The 14,923-nt window shown below is 43.8% G+C and overlaps 1 protein-coding gene across 2 annotated transcripts in view; it reads left to right on the forward strand.

Moving 5' to 3' along the window:
• The window catches only part of LOC127655847 (sodium/potassium/calcium exchanger 2-like), a 116,574-nt gene that overhangs the window by 2,149 nt on the left and 99,502 nt on the right, over positions 1-14,923 (forward strand). For both annotated transcript variants that reach the window (XM_052143865.1, XM_052143873.1), the window contains exon 2: positions 624-1,580. In XM_052143865.1, the coding sequence (XP_051999825.1) occupies positions 738-1,580 (843 nt within the window). In that variant the 5' untranslated portion in view covers positions 624-737. The remainder of the gene's footprint in view (positions 1-623; positions 1,581-14,923) is intronic.

The following is a 14,923-nucleotide window of genomic DNA, read 5'->3' on the forward strand; positions in this document are numbered from 1 at the left end:
CATTTAAGATGTAACGCCTGGGTGTTTCCTTTAAAGTCGCTTGACACACAAGTATTGCTCCAGCTCCTCTTATTCCACAACGAGAGTGCTTCTGAATGAGTGCTTATTTAGGTTTTTTGTATAATTCCCAAATACTTTGTGATGTACATCACCTGAAGCTGTTTGGAAGGTTAAGAGTGCATCTAGTGATCTGTGTAATTCTTCCTCTCATCAGTCAGTCGTGAGCTGCAGTGCTGCTCTCACACATCATCATTACAGTTTATTGTGATCTCATGTTACATTAAATGAGATCAAACGACTATTCGTCAACAAAAAATGTTGTTGACAATTTTTTTATTGTCGACGTTGTTGATAACATCGACTAATCGTTTCAGCCCTATATAAGATACACAATATGAGAGAGCTGCAAACATGCTTGTTTTGACACTGGGCTGTTTCACTATGACCTTGAAATTCAGACGCAGCAGAGAGTAAGTGCTAGTCAGCAAACGCGCGCGCTTACAGATTCACATGTGCAGACACACTGATTACTTAGGAACTTACAGTCTTTTACTGTCCTGACAGCATAGATATTCTTGGCTTTGTGATTACCCATCCTGTCTTACCATGATTTTTTTTTTCAGGCTAATATGAGGAAGCCTCTGCCGTGCTGAAGGTTATCTGGATTCCACTGATTTACTGGACAAGTAGTATGCCTGGCATGCGCTAGGCCCAACTGTAGTGTAGTGAGAGAGCACATGAGCATTGAAGCTGAGAATTCGGCCATGGCCCGCCTGAGCTCTCAGCGCCCATGGAAGAAACTTCGACCCACACGGGTGCTCGGCCTCCTCATCAGTCTTGTAGCAATAAGTGCTGTGACCTTCTCATGGCACTCTTCTTCTCAGCGGGAGGGGCTACACAGCCACATCCCACACAGGACATTACTGTCCACACACTTGGGTTACCGCGGTAATCTCTCGGAGGACATGCCCATTGCCATGCGCTCGTCTACGAAGTCGAACGAGAGTCAGGGGGATTACCCTACTGACCTGTTTACCCTGGAAGAACGCCGAAGGGGCGCTGTGGTAATGCACATGTTCGGCATGATCTACATGTTCATCGCCCTCGCCATCGTGTGCGATGAATTCTTCGTACCCGCGCTCACTGTCATTACAGAGAAACTCGCGATCTCGGATGATGTGGCGGGAGCCACCTTCATGGCGGCTGGGGGCTCTGCTCCTGAGCTCTTTACCTCGGTCATTGGCATGTTCATCTCCCATAGTAACGTGGGCATCGGAACCATCGTCGGCTCTGCCGTGTTCAACATACTGTTTGTCATAGGAATGTGCGCCGTGTTCTCGAAGGAGATCCTAAACCTGACGTGGTGGCCTCTCTTCAGGGACGTCTCTTTCTACATAATCGACCTCATCATGCTCATAGTTTTCTTCCTGGATAACTACATCACGTACTGGGAGAGTATCAGCCTCCTGCTATCCTATGCTGCCTATGTGATATTTATGAAGTTCAATGGGAATGTAGAGTCTTTCGTCAAGGGCATCATGAACAGAAACCAGGTGGTGGAAGTAGAGGCCCAACCAAAGGTGAGCTGACAACATCTCTTCTTTCTTCTGACTGTCCAATTATCATAGACTCTATGGTTTCCAATTTGGCTTGGGAAGTTATTGAGGAGATTAACTGTTTGGTGGAGTAATTTGGTGTCTGGTGTGATTGTAGAGAGTCATTTTTGGACAGTTTTACAGCAGTAATAAAAGGGACATATTGCAATGTTGCAACCTACCTGCTTCCCAAACCCAAAAGACAGAATGGTACTGAGTTTGAAGACCACAGGAACAAGCAGAAGAATGATTTCTTTTAAATTAAGCAGGGCTGCATTTCCCAAAAATGATGGATCTTAGCTCTAAAGAGAGTTCTCTATGTCGAATTTGTGTTTGCATTAATGTGCAAGCACTTCAAGTGCTACTTAAGAGTCGGTGTCTGCATATATTGTAAGAATTTCAACATTAACTGTATTAAATTGTATTGATGTAACTAAAGAGCATTCGTAGATTTATGATTTGCACAATCTTCTTAGGTGTACAATGTTTTGGGACACAAAGCCTAGGACAGTGTTGTTATATAGTACTAATACTATACTATGGACCTGCCACAAATGCTGCCCTCAGCCCTTGCAGTCCCTTCAAATTTCACACTTTAATGTTGTACATAATAGTCTATAATTTCAATTTTTTTTATTAAAATATCTATTTTAATTTCACACGTCTACTTCTTACCTTTGGAAAGGCAGTTTGTTATATGGGCCAATGTACTTATCAAAGGGATAGTTCACCCAAAACTTGATCCATCAGTCTCCAGGGGTTTAATCAATGTCTTCTGAAACGACCTTGTTGGTTTTTTTGAAACAGACAAAAAATAACTTGTTTATCACTGTACATCTTGACAGCAGTCTCCTTGGCGATCATGATTTCAAGCTTGATTACACTTCCTAGTACATGATGCATGCACAGATCACTAGATGGAGCTGTAGGAAGTGTAATCAAGCTTGAAATCATGATCGCCAAGGAGACTGCTGTCAAGATGTACAGTGATAAACGAGTTATATTTTTGTCTGTTTCAACAAAAACCAACAAGGTCGTTTCAGAAGACATTGATTAAACCCCTGGAGACTGATGGATTATGTTTATGCTGACTTTATCTCCTTTTTTGGCTTCAAATGTCTGGTCACCATTCACTTGCATTCTGTGGACCTACAGAGCTGATATATTCTGCTAAACATCTTTGTTTGTGTTCAGCAGAAGAAAGAAAGTCATACACATCTTAGATGGCATGAAGGTGAGTAAACGATGAGAGAATTTACATTTTTGGGTGAACTATCCTTTTAAACCACAATGATGTTATATAGGGCTGGGCAAAAAAGTTGATCTTTTACTCTGTATGCAACCATCCACTACAATGAGAGGGAATCACTCGCATTTGCAAACAAATTTGGTGCTATGTGACTAAAAATGTATATTTGTGGCAACTGGCTGGTAAATGTTTAGATTTCACTCACCAGTAATTATGTAGTATATTGGTGGAGTATTCAGCAGCAAGATCCTTTCACTGCGTTTTGAGAGTAAAAGTTGTTCCGTGTAATGTGTGTCCAAAGACGAGATCCACGCAAACGATTTGTCCTTAAATAATGTCTCTTTTAATACCGTTTCTGTTCTTTACAGTCAGTTGTTGATCAAAAACAACAAAAATAAACATTTAATTGTAATAAGACATAGCACAGATGACATAATGCTATTTGAGTGTCTCTCAATAACATGCACTAATTTTTTAGACACTAGGCTCGTTTGAGATGCCTCGTCTGGAATGTAGAAGAGAGTAGGCGGCTGTAGTCAGGGGAGGAGTGAAATAAGAGCTGTCAAGTCAGACATTTCTCACTTCTCATAGTGGATCAGCCGTTACGAGATCAAAGGCAGATATCACGTGTGCTTTGTTGTTAATAGTGTGGATGCAGTTTAAATTCTGTTGCTTTTAAATGAAAATAAATATGATAAACAAGACACTTAATGTAGCTGTTATGTATTTCCCCCATAAGACGTGTCTTTCCATCAATTTTTTGTTTAATAAAAACACGTATTTTAGATATTTCAGAAATATGATACCGATCACATATCCCATACAGAGATTGCACTAGTCATAGTGTTGGGAATATTCCCATATAATTTATACAAATAAAACATGATATTAGAGATAAAATAAATCTGACATTTTTAAAGAGAACAAAACATCACGGTTGTTTAAGCCAGTGTCGTCAGCAAGTTATTTCCCATTAGAGATGGGAATCGTAAGGAATCGTAAGGATTCCGGTTCCGTAACGGTTCCAGTAATGATACCAGTAATTAATTTAAGCATTTGTAGAATAATGTCATAGTTCAGACTTGTGAGATTTCAACAGTTCTTATTTCATTTTGAGTAACTTGCACATCAATATAAGATGACTTGTATACTGGACTATAAATGGAAGCACCATATGTTTTGGGCTGTAGATTCAAAAGAACCGACTCCTTTGAAAAATTATTTCAGGAATTAAACTATATCGGAAGCGCATATTTTCCGTGCTGTAGATTCAAAAGAGGGATCCGGCTTGAGATCAGGAATCAAATACACTGGTTTAGCTGTGTGTTTTATGCTGTAGAGTCAGTAGAGGGTTGCTGTAGAAATGCGCTGCTGGAAACACTGTCAGAGTATTTCAGGAAGGCGTTCCAGCTGCGTTGGCTGAAAATTGCCTGCAGGAGAACCTTTAATGGAACGAAAATCATATGATTCCGGTATTTTTGAAAGAATGGAATCGGTTCTGAACAAGAATCGGTTCTCGGTTCCCAACACTATCTCCAATTGTGCTTGCAGTTTGCGCAGCTCGGAAAAAACAACTGCGCCACCTGGCTGCTACAACTGCAGCCACCTCGCTCTCGTGGGAGTATTTTTGACATGCGTTGAAATTACATCACAGCAAGTTGGACAGATTTCTAATCACGGTGATCGGTTCTGTGCAGAACTTGCTTATCTCAAATGAGCCTACTGTTCACAGAAATGCTGGATTCCCTTAAAGAGACAGTACCGCTTTTTAGCACGTGTTCAACAAAACTACAAATTATGCAATTTAACAATAAAAATGTAAGAAAATATAATGTATGCAATATAATATCTCATTTATTAAATACATTGATTGTGTCACGTTCCTGTGTGTCTGCCCTATGTTCTCTGTTTCACCCATCACGTTTATGTCACGTTCCTTGTGGTCCGGTCCATGTTTTCTGTTTCACTCAGCACGTCACATTCCATGTCACGTTTTCCTTGTTGTCCGCCCCATGTTTCACTGTCTCTGTATAAACTACAATTCCCACAATTCCTGGCCTCTCTCACTGCCTGCACGCTTTATTGTTCTCACCTGTGTCTCGTTTAGTCTTCATTGTGTATGTGTATTTAAACCCTGGTTCTTTGTTTAGTCTCTGTCGATCATTTTCGTTTCTTGCATGTTGTCAAGCCTGGTCCGTGTTCCCTACCTGAGTTCAGAGTTTGTTTCATCGTGTTTATATCTGTTTCGTTGTGCATCAGTTTCCTGTTTTCCCCTCGTGGACTTTTCTTTGTGTTTACCTTTTGTTTCTTGTTTGTTTATCTTAAATAAAATACCGGGTTTGGATCCGCACCTCTGTCTGTCTTGTCCTGCTTCCACACCCAGCATAACAGAACGATCGACCCAAAAATGGATCCAGCGGTCCAACAGGCCAACTATCGGCTGCTTTGTCTAAAGCAAGGGGACCGACCGGCGTTGAACCACATAGGCGACTTTCTCAAGCTGGCTAGCATCTCTGACTTCCCGGACCCTGCCCTGGTGGTCTACTTCAGGGGCAACCTTAACGCCTCATTGAGGGAACGGTTGCCACCGGCAACGCACGAGTGGACTCTCTGCAGCTTCGTGGAGATGACTTTGTGGGTCTGCGGCTCGCCGTTAACCTTGGGCGTCTCTGAGGAGGATCCTACCTCGCCTCCCTCAATGGTGACTCTCCAGTCACCCATGGCGCTTCCTGTCACGCCAGTCCCACCTGTCAACGAGTTCACCCTCACGCCAGTCGCCTTCCACGAGCCAGCACGGCCCACTTCGTCTGCCCGGAGGAGGGAGAGAAGACGGGCTTCTGTCTTCCGGCACACGCCTGCCCCGGTCTGCGAGCCAGAGCCCACGCCTGTCCCGGTCTGCGAGCCAGAGCCCACGCCTGTCACCGTGAACGATCCAGAGCCCACGCCTGTCACGGTGAGCGAGCCTGTGCCCACGTCAGCCACGGTCAGCGAGCCTGAGCCCTCGTCAGCCACAGTCAGCGAGCCCGAGCCCTCGTTAGCCACGGTCAACCAGCCAGAGCCACTATCCCCCGATGTCTGTGAGCCAGCGCCTGTAGCCTTGACCGTCCCCGAGCCAGCGCCTGTAGCCTCGACCGTCCCCGAGCCAGCGCCTGTAGCCTCGACCGTCCCCGAGCCAGCGCCTGTAGCCTCGACCGTCCCCGAGCCAGCGCCAGCAGCCATGACCGTCCCAGAGCCAGCGCCAGCAGCCATGACCGTCCCAGAGCCAGCGCCAGCAGCCATGACCGTCCCAGAGCCAGCGCCAGCAGCCATGACCGTCCCAGAGCCAGCGCCAGCAGCCATGACCGTCCCAGAGCCAGCGCCAGCAGCCATGACCGTCCCAGAGCCAGCGCCAGCAGCCATGACCTTTCAAGAGCCAACGCCTCCCGAGCTTTCCAGAGCTCCACCTCCCGAGCTTTCCAGAGCACCACCTCCCGAGCTTTCCAGAGCTCCGCCTCCCGAGCTTTCCAGAGCTCCGCCTTCCCAGCCTCCCGAGCTTTCCAGAGCTCCGCCTTCCGAGCTTCTTAGAGCTCCGCCTCCCGAGCTTTCCAGAGCTCCTCCTCCTGAGCTTTCCAGAGCTCCGCCTTCCGAGCCTCCCGAGCTTTCCAGAGCTCCGCCTTCCGAGCCTCCCGAGCTTTCCAGAGCTCCGCCTCCCGAGCTTTCCAGAGCTCCGCCTCCCGAGCATTCCAGAGATCCGCCTTCCGAGCTTTCCAGAGCTACTCCTCCCGAGCCTCTCAAGTCTTCCAGGGCTCCGCTTCCCAAGTCTCTCGAGTCTTCCAGGGCTCCGCCTCTCAAGTCTCTCGAGCCTCCCAGGGCTCCACCTCTCAAGTCTCTCGAGCCTCCCAGGGCTCCGCCTCTCAAGTCTCTCGAGCCTCCCAGGGCTCCGCCTCTCAAGCCTTCCAGGGCTCCACCTCTCAAGCCTTCCAGGGCTCCGCCTCTCAAGCCTCTCGAGCCTTCCAGGGCTCCGCCTCCAGAGCCTCTTGAGTCTTCCACAGCCTTTTTTCCCGAGCCTCCTACGGCTCCGCCTCCCGAGCCTCTCGAGTCTTCCACGGCCTTTTTCCCCGAGCCTCCTACAGCTCCGCCTCCCGAGCCTTCTACGGCTCTGCTCCCAGAGACTCCAGAGTTTCTTACGGCTCCGCCTCTCGAGCCTCCTATGGCTCCGCCTCTCGAGCATCCTGTGGCTCCACCTCTCAAGCCTCCTACGGCTCCTCTCCCAGAGACTCCCGAGCCTCCTACGGCTCCGCCCCCAGAGCCTCCTACGGCTCTGCTCCCAGAGACTCCAGAGCCTTCTAGAGCTCCGCCCCTCGAGCCTCCTACGGCTCCGCCTCTCGAGCCTCCTACGGCTCCGCCCCCTGAGCCTCCTAAGGCTCCGCCCCCTGAGCCTCCCTTGGCTCCGCCTCCAGAGCCTTCCAGGCCTCCACCTCCAGAGCTGCCTATGGCGCCACCGCCCTCAGCTCCATCTCATGAGCCTCCCTCAGCTCCGCCTCCTGAGCTTCCAGAGCCTCCCTCAGCTCTGCCTCCTGAGCCTTCCTCGGCTCCACCTCCTGAACCTTCCTCGGCTCCGCCTCAGAGGTCCTCCTTGGCTCCGCCTCACGCGGCACCACAGGCCTCCCCAGTGGCCACTCCTCCTCCCAGGCCCCCTGAACCGGTCCTTGCCCCACGGCCATCTCCTAGGCCACCTAAACCGGCCTCTGTCCCGTGGCCACCTCCCAGGTCCCCTGAACCGGCCCTTGGCCCACGGCCATCTCCCAGACTACCTAAACCTGTCCCTGCCTGGTCGATACCTCCCTGGCCTCCTAAAACTGTCCCTTTGTGCCCCGGTGGACTGCCTAATTGCCCCTTGTGCCCCGGTGGACTGCCTAATTGCCTCTTGTGCCCCCGTGGACTGCCTAATTGCCCCTTGTGCCCCCGTGGACTGCCTAATTGCCCCTTGTGCCCCCGTGGACTGCCTAATTGCCCCTATTTCCCCCGTGGACTGCCTAATTGTTCCTTCTGCCTCCTTGGTCTGTCTCGGTGTCCTTTGTGCCTCCTTAGTCTGTCTTTGTGTCCCTTGTGGCCCCTTTGGTCTGTCTGTTTTCCCCCTTGTCCAGGCCCCCTCTCCTTGAACCTTTGTTTATTTTTCCTTTCCTTTTCTTAGGACTGTCTGGAATCCGGTCCTTTTGAGGGGGGGCTATGTCACGTTCCTGTGTGTCTGCCCTATGTTCTCTGTTTCACCCATCACGTTTATGTCACGTTCCTTGTGGTCCGGTCCATGTTTTCTGTTTCACTCAGCACGTCACATTCCATGTCACGTTTTCCTTGTTGTCCGCCCCATGTTTCACTGTCTCTGTATAAACTACAATTCCCACAATTCCTGGCCTCTCTCACTGCCTGCACTCTTCATTGTTCTCACCTGTGTCTCGTTTAGTCTTCATTGTGTTTGTGTATTTAAACCCTGGTTCTTTGTTTAGTCTCTGTCGATCGTTTTCGTTTCTTGCATGTTGTCAAGCCTGGTCCGTGTTCCCTACCTGAGTTCAGAGTTTGTTTCATCGTGTTTATATCTGTTTCGTTGTGCATCAGTTTCCTGTTTTCCCCTCGTGGACTTTTCTTTGTGTTTACCTTTTGTTTCTTGTTTGTTTATCTTAAATAAAATACCGGGTTTGGATCCGCACCTCTGTCTGTCTTGTCCTGCTTCCACACCCAGCATAACAGATTGTTTGAAGGTCCCTTGTATAATTCACAGCATTAGCTGTTAGAGAATTAATTTAATATGTAAGCAAAAGGGACATTATAACTGAAATATAGGCATATGACTTGATATGGAATCTAATCTAATTGAAATCGGAATCGAATCGAGAGCTTGAGAATCGGAATTGAATTGAATTTGGAAATCTGTATTAATACCAGCACTAATATAATTATATAAATATGTAGTCTGCATGTGCTACATGCTTCACAGTGAATAAAGTGCTCTGCAATTTGTCATTAATACTCACACAGTGTGTAAGCAGTGGCTTCTCACATTCACTTACTGTTGAAGCACGCAGCTCATGCAGACCCTAAATCTCAGCCTTTTGAGGTTTAATCATCATGCTAGGACATATCACGATTTTAACTTGATTAATTGTGCATTTATACATTAATTTCATGTCAAATATGTCAAATTCCGAGACAATCCGTGACTTAAGAGTTAATTCTGTGGATTCCACAATTATGTCCGTGTTTTCCGCAACACTGAAATCATAGGGCCCTAGAAAACCATACAAAGACAAATTGCCTTCCATTCCACACCACCACGCTTAAATTTACCATGGATTTACAATAGTAACACTAACTGTAACTATGCACCGACAGTAAACAGATTTCCCATTCCATTTTGCGCAACACAAATAAATGGTTTAGAACGTTTTTGTAGATATGCTCGTTTACACAGCCTCAAGATGTCGCATCGCATCAACGAACGTGTCTGGTGTAAACAGAGTGTCAACCATAAACAAATCACAGTCATGAAATACAAGCTTCAAAAACACAACAAATAATAACATTAATATATATGTTAATAAGGCTAACCTTTGACAAATATAGCTGGTTATTTTTTGTTATTGAAATTTTAATCAGTCTGCTTGTACAGACGGTCAAGGAAAATTTTCTTTCACTTGCCCCTTCAAAAATCCACTTGGCACGGACAAGTGATATACTGTATTAAACATTCTCCGATAACAATTTTTCTTCTGCAGTATTGCTTCTAAAGTAAATGTACATTGTTTTGAGATATTGAATTTTAGATATTATTTTGGAATACTAACCAGAATAGACTGATCAAAACCTATTTTGTTCCAGTGTATAATGGGCTAACACTACAGTGTCTCACCTTTCTGTTCACTTCGATCCATCTTTAACTCACAAAAACAAACTTTCTCTTCTTAATAGAGATGCACATTGGCAATTTTCTCCACGATAAGTTGCACACCGTAACATATATTATGATTCACTATGTCGCGAGCAATCACGTTATAATCTAGCTGCAGCAAATGTGCGTGATTGACGAGCGTTCCCGAACCAGAGTGTGCATCAGTCGGGAGAAGATTCAATCTCTTCCCCGGTCACTTCACGCAACTCATAGACGTGGCGCTGACTGCACATTTTATTTATTTTCATAACCTGCTTCCTTATTATTTGAACTTTAATAATGGATGCTTTAAAGATATCATGTCGCCACCGCTCTCAAATGTTAATCTGGAGCCCTGTATCACATTGAGCCTGTTTAGATGCCCACCAGTCTGTTGATTACTCTCTAAAAATCAGCTTATTTAAAAAATCTGATGAGGCAAGAAATCCGCATTCTTCTTTTGACGTCAAACCGGGAAGAACACGTGCGCACATTAAATGAGCCGATGAGAGGAAGGTGTTTACATGGCCAAAATCTACCCGTGTCGATCAGGTTTTTCATAAGCTGTTTATGGCCTGTACGGCAATAAAGATATGTGGTTTATTCAGAAAAGGTCAGTATAGGACATTTGGCATGAATTAAAGATCATTTGTGAGATCATGAGGATGATGAGCGGTCATATATATTCTAAACAACAATACTGGACTAGTGTCGGCCCTCTAATATTGCCAGGCAACAGGCACATGTTTATTTTATGGGATACGTTTCCACCCCTTGCATGAGAGTGAATGTATTTTTCCTGCTGTGCATATTTTGGTTGTTCATGGAGGCAAAAGCTCTTCATATGTGATGCAGTAGTCATGGATGCAGCTGAAGTAATCCTGTAGGCTTTATGTACCATAATCCATTTGTCTCTTCTGCAATGAGGCTTCCACTAACAATAATCATGATATAATACCACAGTTTAACCTCAAACCTGATCCCTAACCCCTGAAGCTTTCGCCGCATACTTGAACCCGTTTGGAGCACATTTACAACTCTATGTATAAAGGAAGTTTCTTAGATATCGTCTATTGGGAGTGTTGCCACATTAATCACAAATGTCATTAGGGACTCAATAGTCTCAGGTTTCGAGCAATATGCCCATCAATACAACAAGACATCACACACGACACATTTCAACACTCTGAACAAATTTTTGCCATCTGCACCATTAACCGGATTTTGGGATCAATGCTGCAATTATTGCAAGCAACATCCTGCTTGCAGGTGCTGCTAGAACATGTCAGGGTGTAGTTTGTGGGTTAGTTAGTCACTAAAGCGGTCAATTTTTATTCAAAGTATAGACAGTTACTTAGCAGTCTGCTGTTAGGTTTGCACCAGTGTGAGCTTCGTAGGCCTCAAGGCCACATCCAAAGGCCCGTGACCACAAAGAGGGTGCTTGTGACCACCATTGTAAATCAAAAAATGACAGCTGGAACTCACAGACTTGCAAAAGCAAAGGCAAATACAGTGGCAAGAATAAGTATGTGACCTTTGTGAAATGAGCTGGTTTTCTTCATTAATTGCTCATAAAATGTGATCTTATCTTCATTAAAGTCACAAGTATAGACAAAACACAATGCGCTTAAGCTAATAACACACAAACAATTCTAATATGTCATGTCTTTATTAAACATGTCCAATTAAAGTTTCACAGTGCTGTGGAAAAAGTTTGTGAACCCCATAGGCTAAAGAAAACCAAAGCTGGCGTCCAATAAAGGAAATGAGATTGGAGGTGTGGGTTAGAGCTACTTTTATTTCTAAAAAGCACTCAAACATTTTGAGTTTGCTATTGACAAGAAGCATCTGCTGATGTGCCTGGCAAAAAATTGATTTCAGAAGACCTACAGTCAAGAATTGTTGCTTTGTATAAAGCTGGAAAGGTTTACAATGTTATCTTGAAGAGCTTAGATATTCATCTGTCCACAGTCTATAAATTGTCTATAAATAGAGATGATTTAGTACTGTGGCTTTTCTCCCTAGAAGTGTCCATCCAGCCAAGATGACTTAAAGGGCACACCGCAGAATGCCCAATGAGGTAATAAACAAACCTAGAGTGACAGCTAAAGACTTAAAGGAATCATTGGAACTGGTTAGCATCTCTGTTCATGAGTCTACAATATGGAAAACATTAAACAGGTATGGTGTTCATGGTAGGACACCATGGGGAAGCCGATGATTTCCAACAAATACATTGCTGTGTATTTGTTGGAAATCATTGGCAATTCAAATTCAAACAACATTTATTGTTTGAATTTGGTGATAACATTTACATGATTTACAAGCTGAAAATAAAAAATATAATTAAACACAAAACAGTCCAAAAATGTTTTTGTTAGTTTTTTGGTCTAAAATCACATTTCTGCGTAAACAGCCCACTGCGACTTCGGACTCAACATGAAAAACCCAGAAATTTCTTAAGAAATTTATTCGGGACTACAAAATATTCGTAACTTTTTTCTTAAAGTGCACCTATTATGGTTTTTAAACGTGCCTGATTTTATTTGAAAGGTCTGAAACAATAGATTTATATGCATCCAAGGTAAAAAAAACTCATTACTCATAATTTAAATTGCAACATTAACTTTTTATCCCCAGTGTCAAAAATGACTCGTTCAATGATTCGTCCTAAAGGATTCATTCTAAACTCCTCCTTTCACAGAGCCTATTCTGCTCTGATTGGTCAGATGTCCCAGTCTGTTGTTATTGGTCTACCGCTTAGTGCAAAGCTGTTCACGAGCAGCCAATGAAGACCAGATGTGGGTTTTTTGTTACCAAATTACATAGGTTAGTTCAGGAAGTAAGTCTGGAATTGCTAACGACTCGTTTCAGCTGTTCAGAATCGGTTCTTTCTTTTGGGAGTCAATAAATCCATTTGTTGTGCACTTTGATTTTTGAAACATTGCAGACTTTTTTACAAATGCTCTTTAAGTTACAAATTAAATAAAAAATGGTAGTTAAGAAGAAATTTCTTCTTAAGAACATTTCATAATTTCACCCTTTGACCGCTTGCTTTCATTGGGGAAAAAATTAAAACCAAAGTGTATCTTCATTATATCCTACAGGATAATGTCAGGGTTGGTGTGCATCACAGTAAATCCTCTACAGAATGGCTTCAAAAAAAGAAAATCCACCTTTTGGAATGGCCAGAGCCCAGACCTAAACAGTAGAGTTATTTACATTTACATTTATGCATTTGGCAGACGCTTTTATCCAAAGCAACTTACAGAGCCCTTCTTACAGGGACAATCCCCCCGGAGCAACCTGGAGTTAAGTGCCTTACTCAAGGACACAATGGTGGTGGCTGTGGGGATCGAACCAACGACCTTCTGATTACCAGTTTACCGCCACCACTCCTCATCTGTTTATGGGACCCGTCCCACTGGTGCAACCTGTGGTTAGTTGTCTTGCTCAGGAGCGCAATGGAGAGCAGGACTGTGATATCAGTATTTCAATGGTGTCTGGTCACCTATCAGAGATTAAACCTGTAACTTTTGTGTTAGCAGCCCAGATCCCTAACCGTTACGCTGCTACCTCTGACTGCCCGAACCTGGTTTACCACATGCCCCGCAAATGAAGATTAATAATGCATAATCACGAGCATCCTATTTAGACTTTGTCTGGCCGGTGAAAGTTTCAGGGTTTTACAGTAAAAGCATCTCATCCATAACCACCAACACATGGAACAGAGCTGATCTAGAGTAGTTTTCCTCCCTCATCTGTTTCTTAATTTGAGATTTTATATGAGACTCAAAGAATACCTATGCTGCCATTGTTGTAAACCAATGTGGACTAAGTGAGTCGCTTGTAGCGCTTGAGCTCAGAGGGGACTGTATTGCCACAGTGGGAGATTGTGAAGTCATTGTTCATTGCATCATTCTGTTCACAAGAGATTAAACAATGTCAAGTGTCTGTGAAGCCCTGCTGGAATAAGATGAACAAATTGTGTCCTGTTAAAATAAAGAAAAAAATAATCTTTAGAATTATTAGAGGCTTTTCAGACCGTATTGAGAACCTCTGCCTGGATCTGCTGATGTAATTCAGGTGAGTAATGAAGCTTTAAATCCAATGTGCCGGAGTCATACAGGGTTAGAAAGGTTCATCTGAGGTGGGAGGGAATTTCTGGTTGATGATGTCAAAGAAACGTACTATAAGGAATAGTTCCACCCAACAATGAACATGGTCATGATTTACTCACCCTTGTGTTTTTTGTTTCAAAGCCTTTAGACAAACGAGAAATGTTAAAGGATGCGCTGGTCTTTTTTTCCTGGCAATTACATAGGCTAGAACTTTCAAGCTTTAAATAGGAAGTACAATTACCATTAAATGTCACAAAAGTAGTCCATATGTCATATTCAGTTAATAATTACTTAAATTCAGTCTGTTCCTCAAATAAAACCAGTCCTTTAAAGTGCAGCAGAACAGATGTATCTCACTGCGCATTGGTAGTTTAGGCTGATATATCAAAGATGGATGCCATTGCCTTTGTTTAAAGGAATATTCCAGGGTCAATACAAGTTAAGCTCAATCAACAGCAGTAATTTGGACTTGACTTCACTTACTAACCTTTTCTTTGTAACTCTTTAGCTAGATTTACAACTTTGTTGCCATGACTATGTAATGTCAACAAACCCTAAAATCCTAAAACAACAAAAAATTATGATTTAAACAAATTTACAGCTCAAATAATACATGAGTTTTAAGGGTTTTTATAAACTTATAAGCTTCACAATTCTGCCTGTAAACCCTCCCAATATTGTCCCCATTCACTTCCATTGTAAGTAACCTCACTGTGACGTGAATTTTATTTTTTATTTTTTTTAAAGAAAAGGACAGACAAGGACAGAAATTATTTTCTGTGATAATGCTACAAATGCTGTCGATTGAGCTTAAATGAATCAATAAATTAAATAATAAATTGAGTATTGAATGTGGAATATTCCTTTAATGTTAATTGCTTTGACACAAAACAGGTCTCTATGGTGACATGAAGTCATGTGAAACATATTGTGAAATACAGCTAAACTTAACAAAAATACAAAATAAGGAAATACAGAAGCGCTCTCATTGTGGAATAAAGCAGAGCCGGATCTGGCATTCCACTTAAGCAAAAGTTTCATGTCAGAGCAGCTA

The sequence above is a fragment of the Xyrauchen texanus genome, chromosome 2 (assembly GCF_025860055.1).
Source record: "Xyrauchen texanus isolate HMW12.3.18 chromosome 2, RBS_HiC_50CHRs, whole genome shotgun sequence".
In the NCBI taxonomy this organism is placed as follows: Eukaryota; Metazoa; Chordata; class Actinopteri; order Cypriniformes; family Catostomidae; genus Xyrauchen; species Xyrauchen texanus.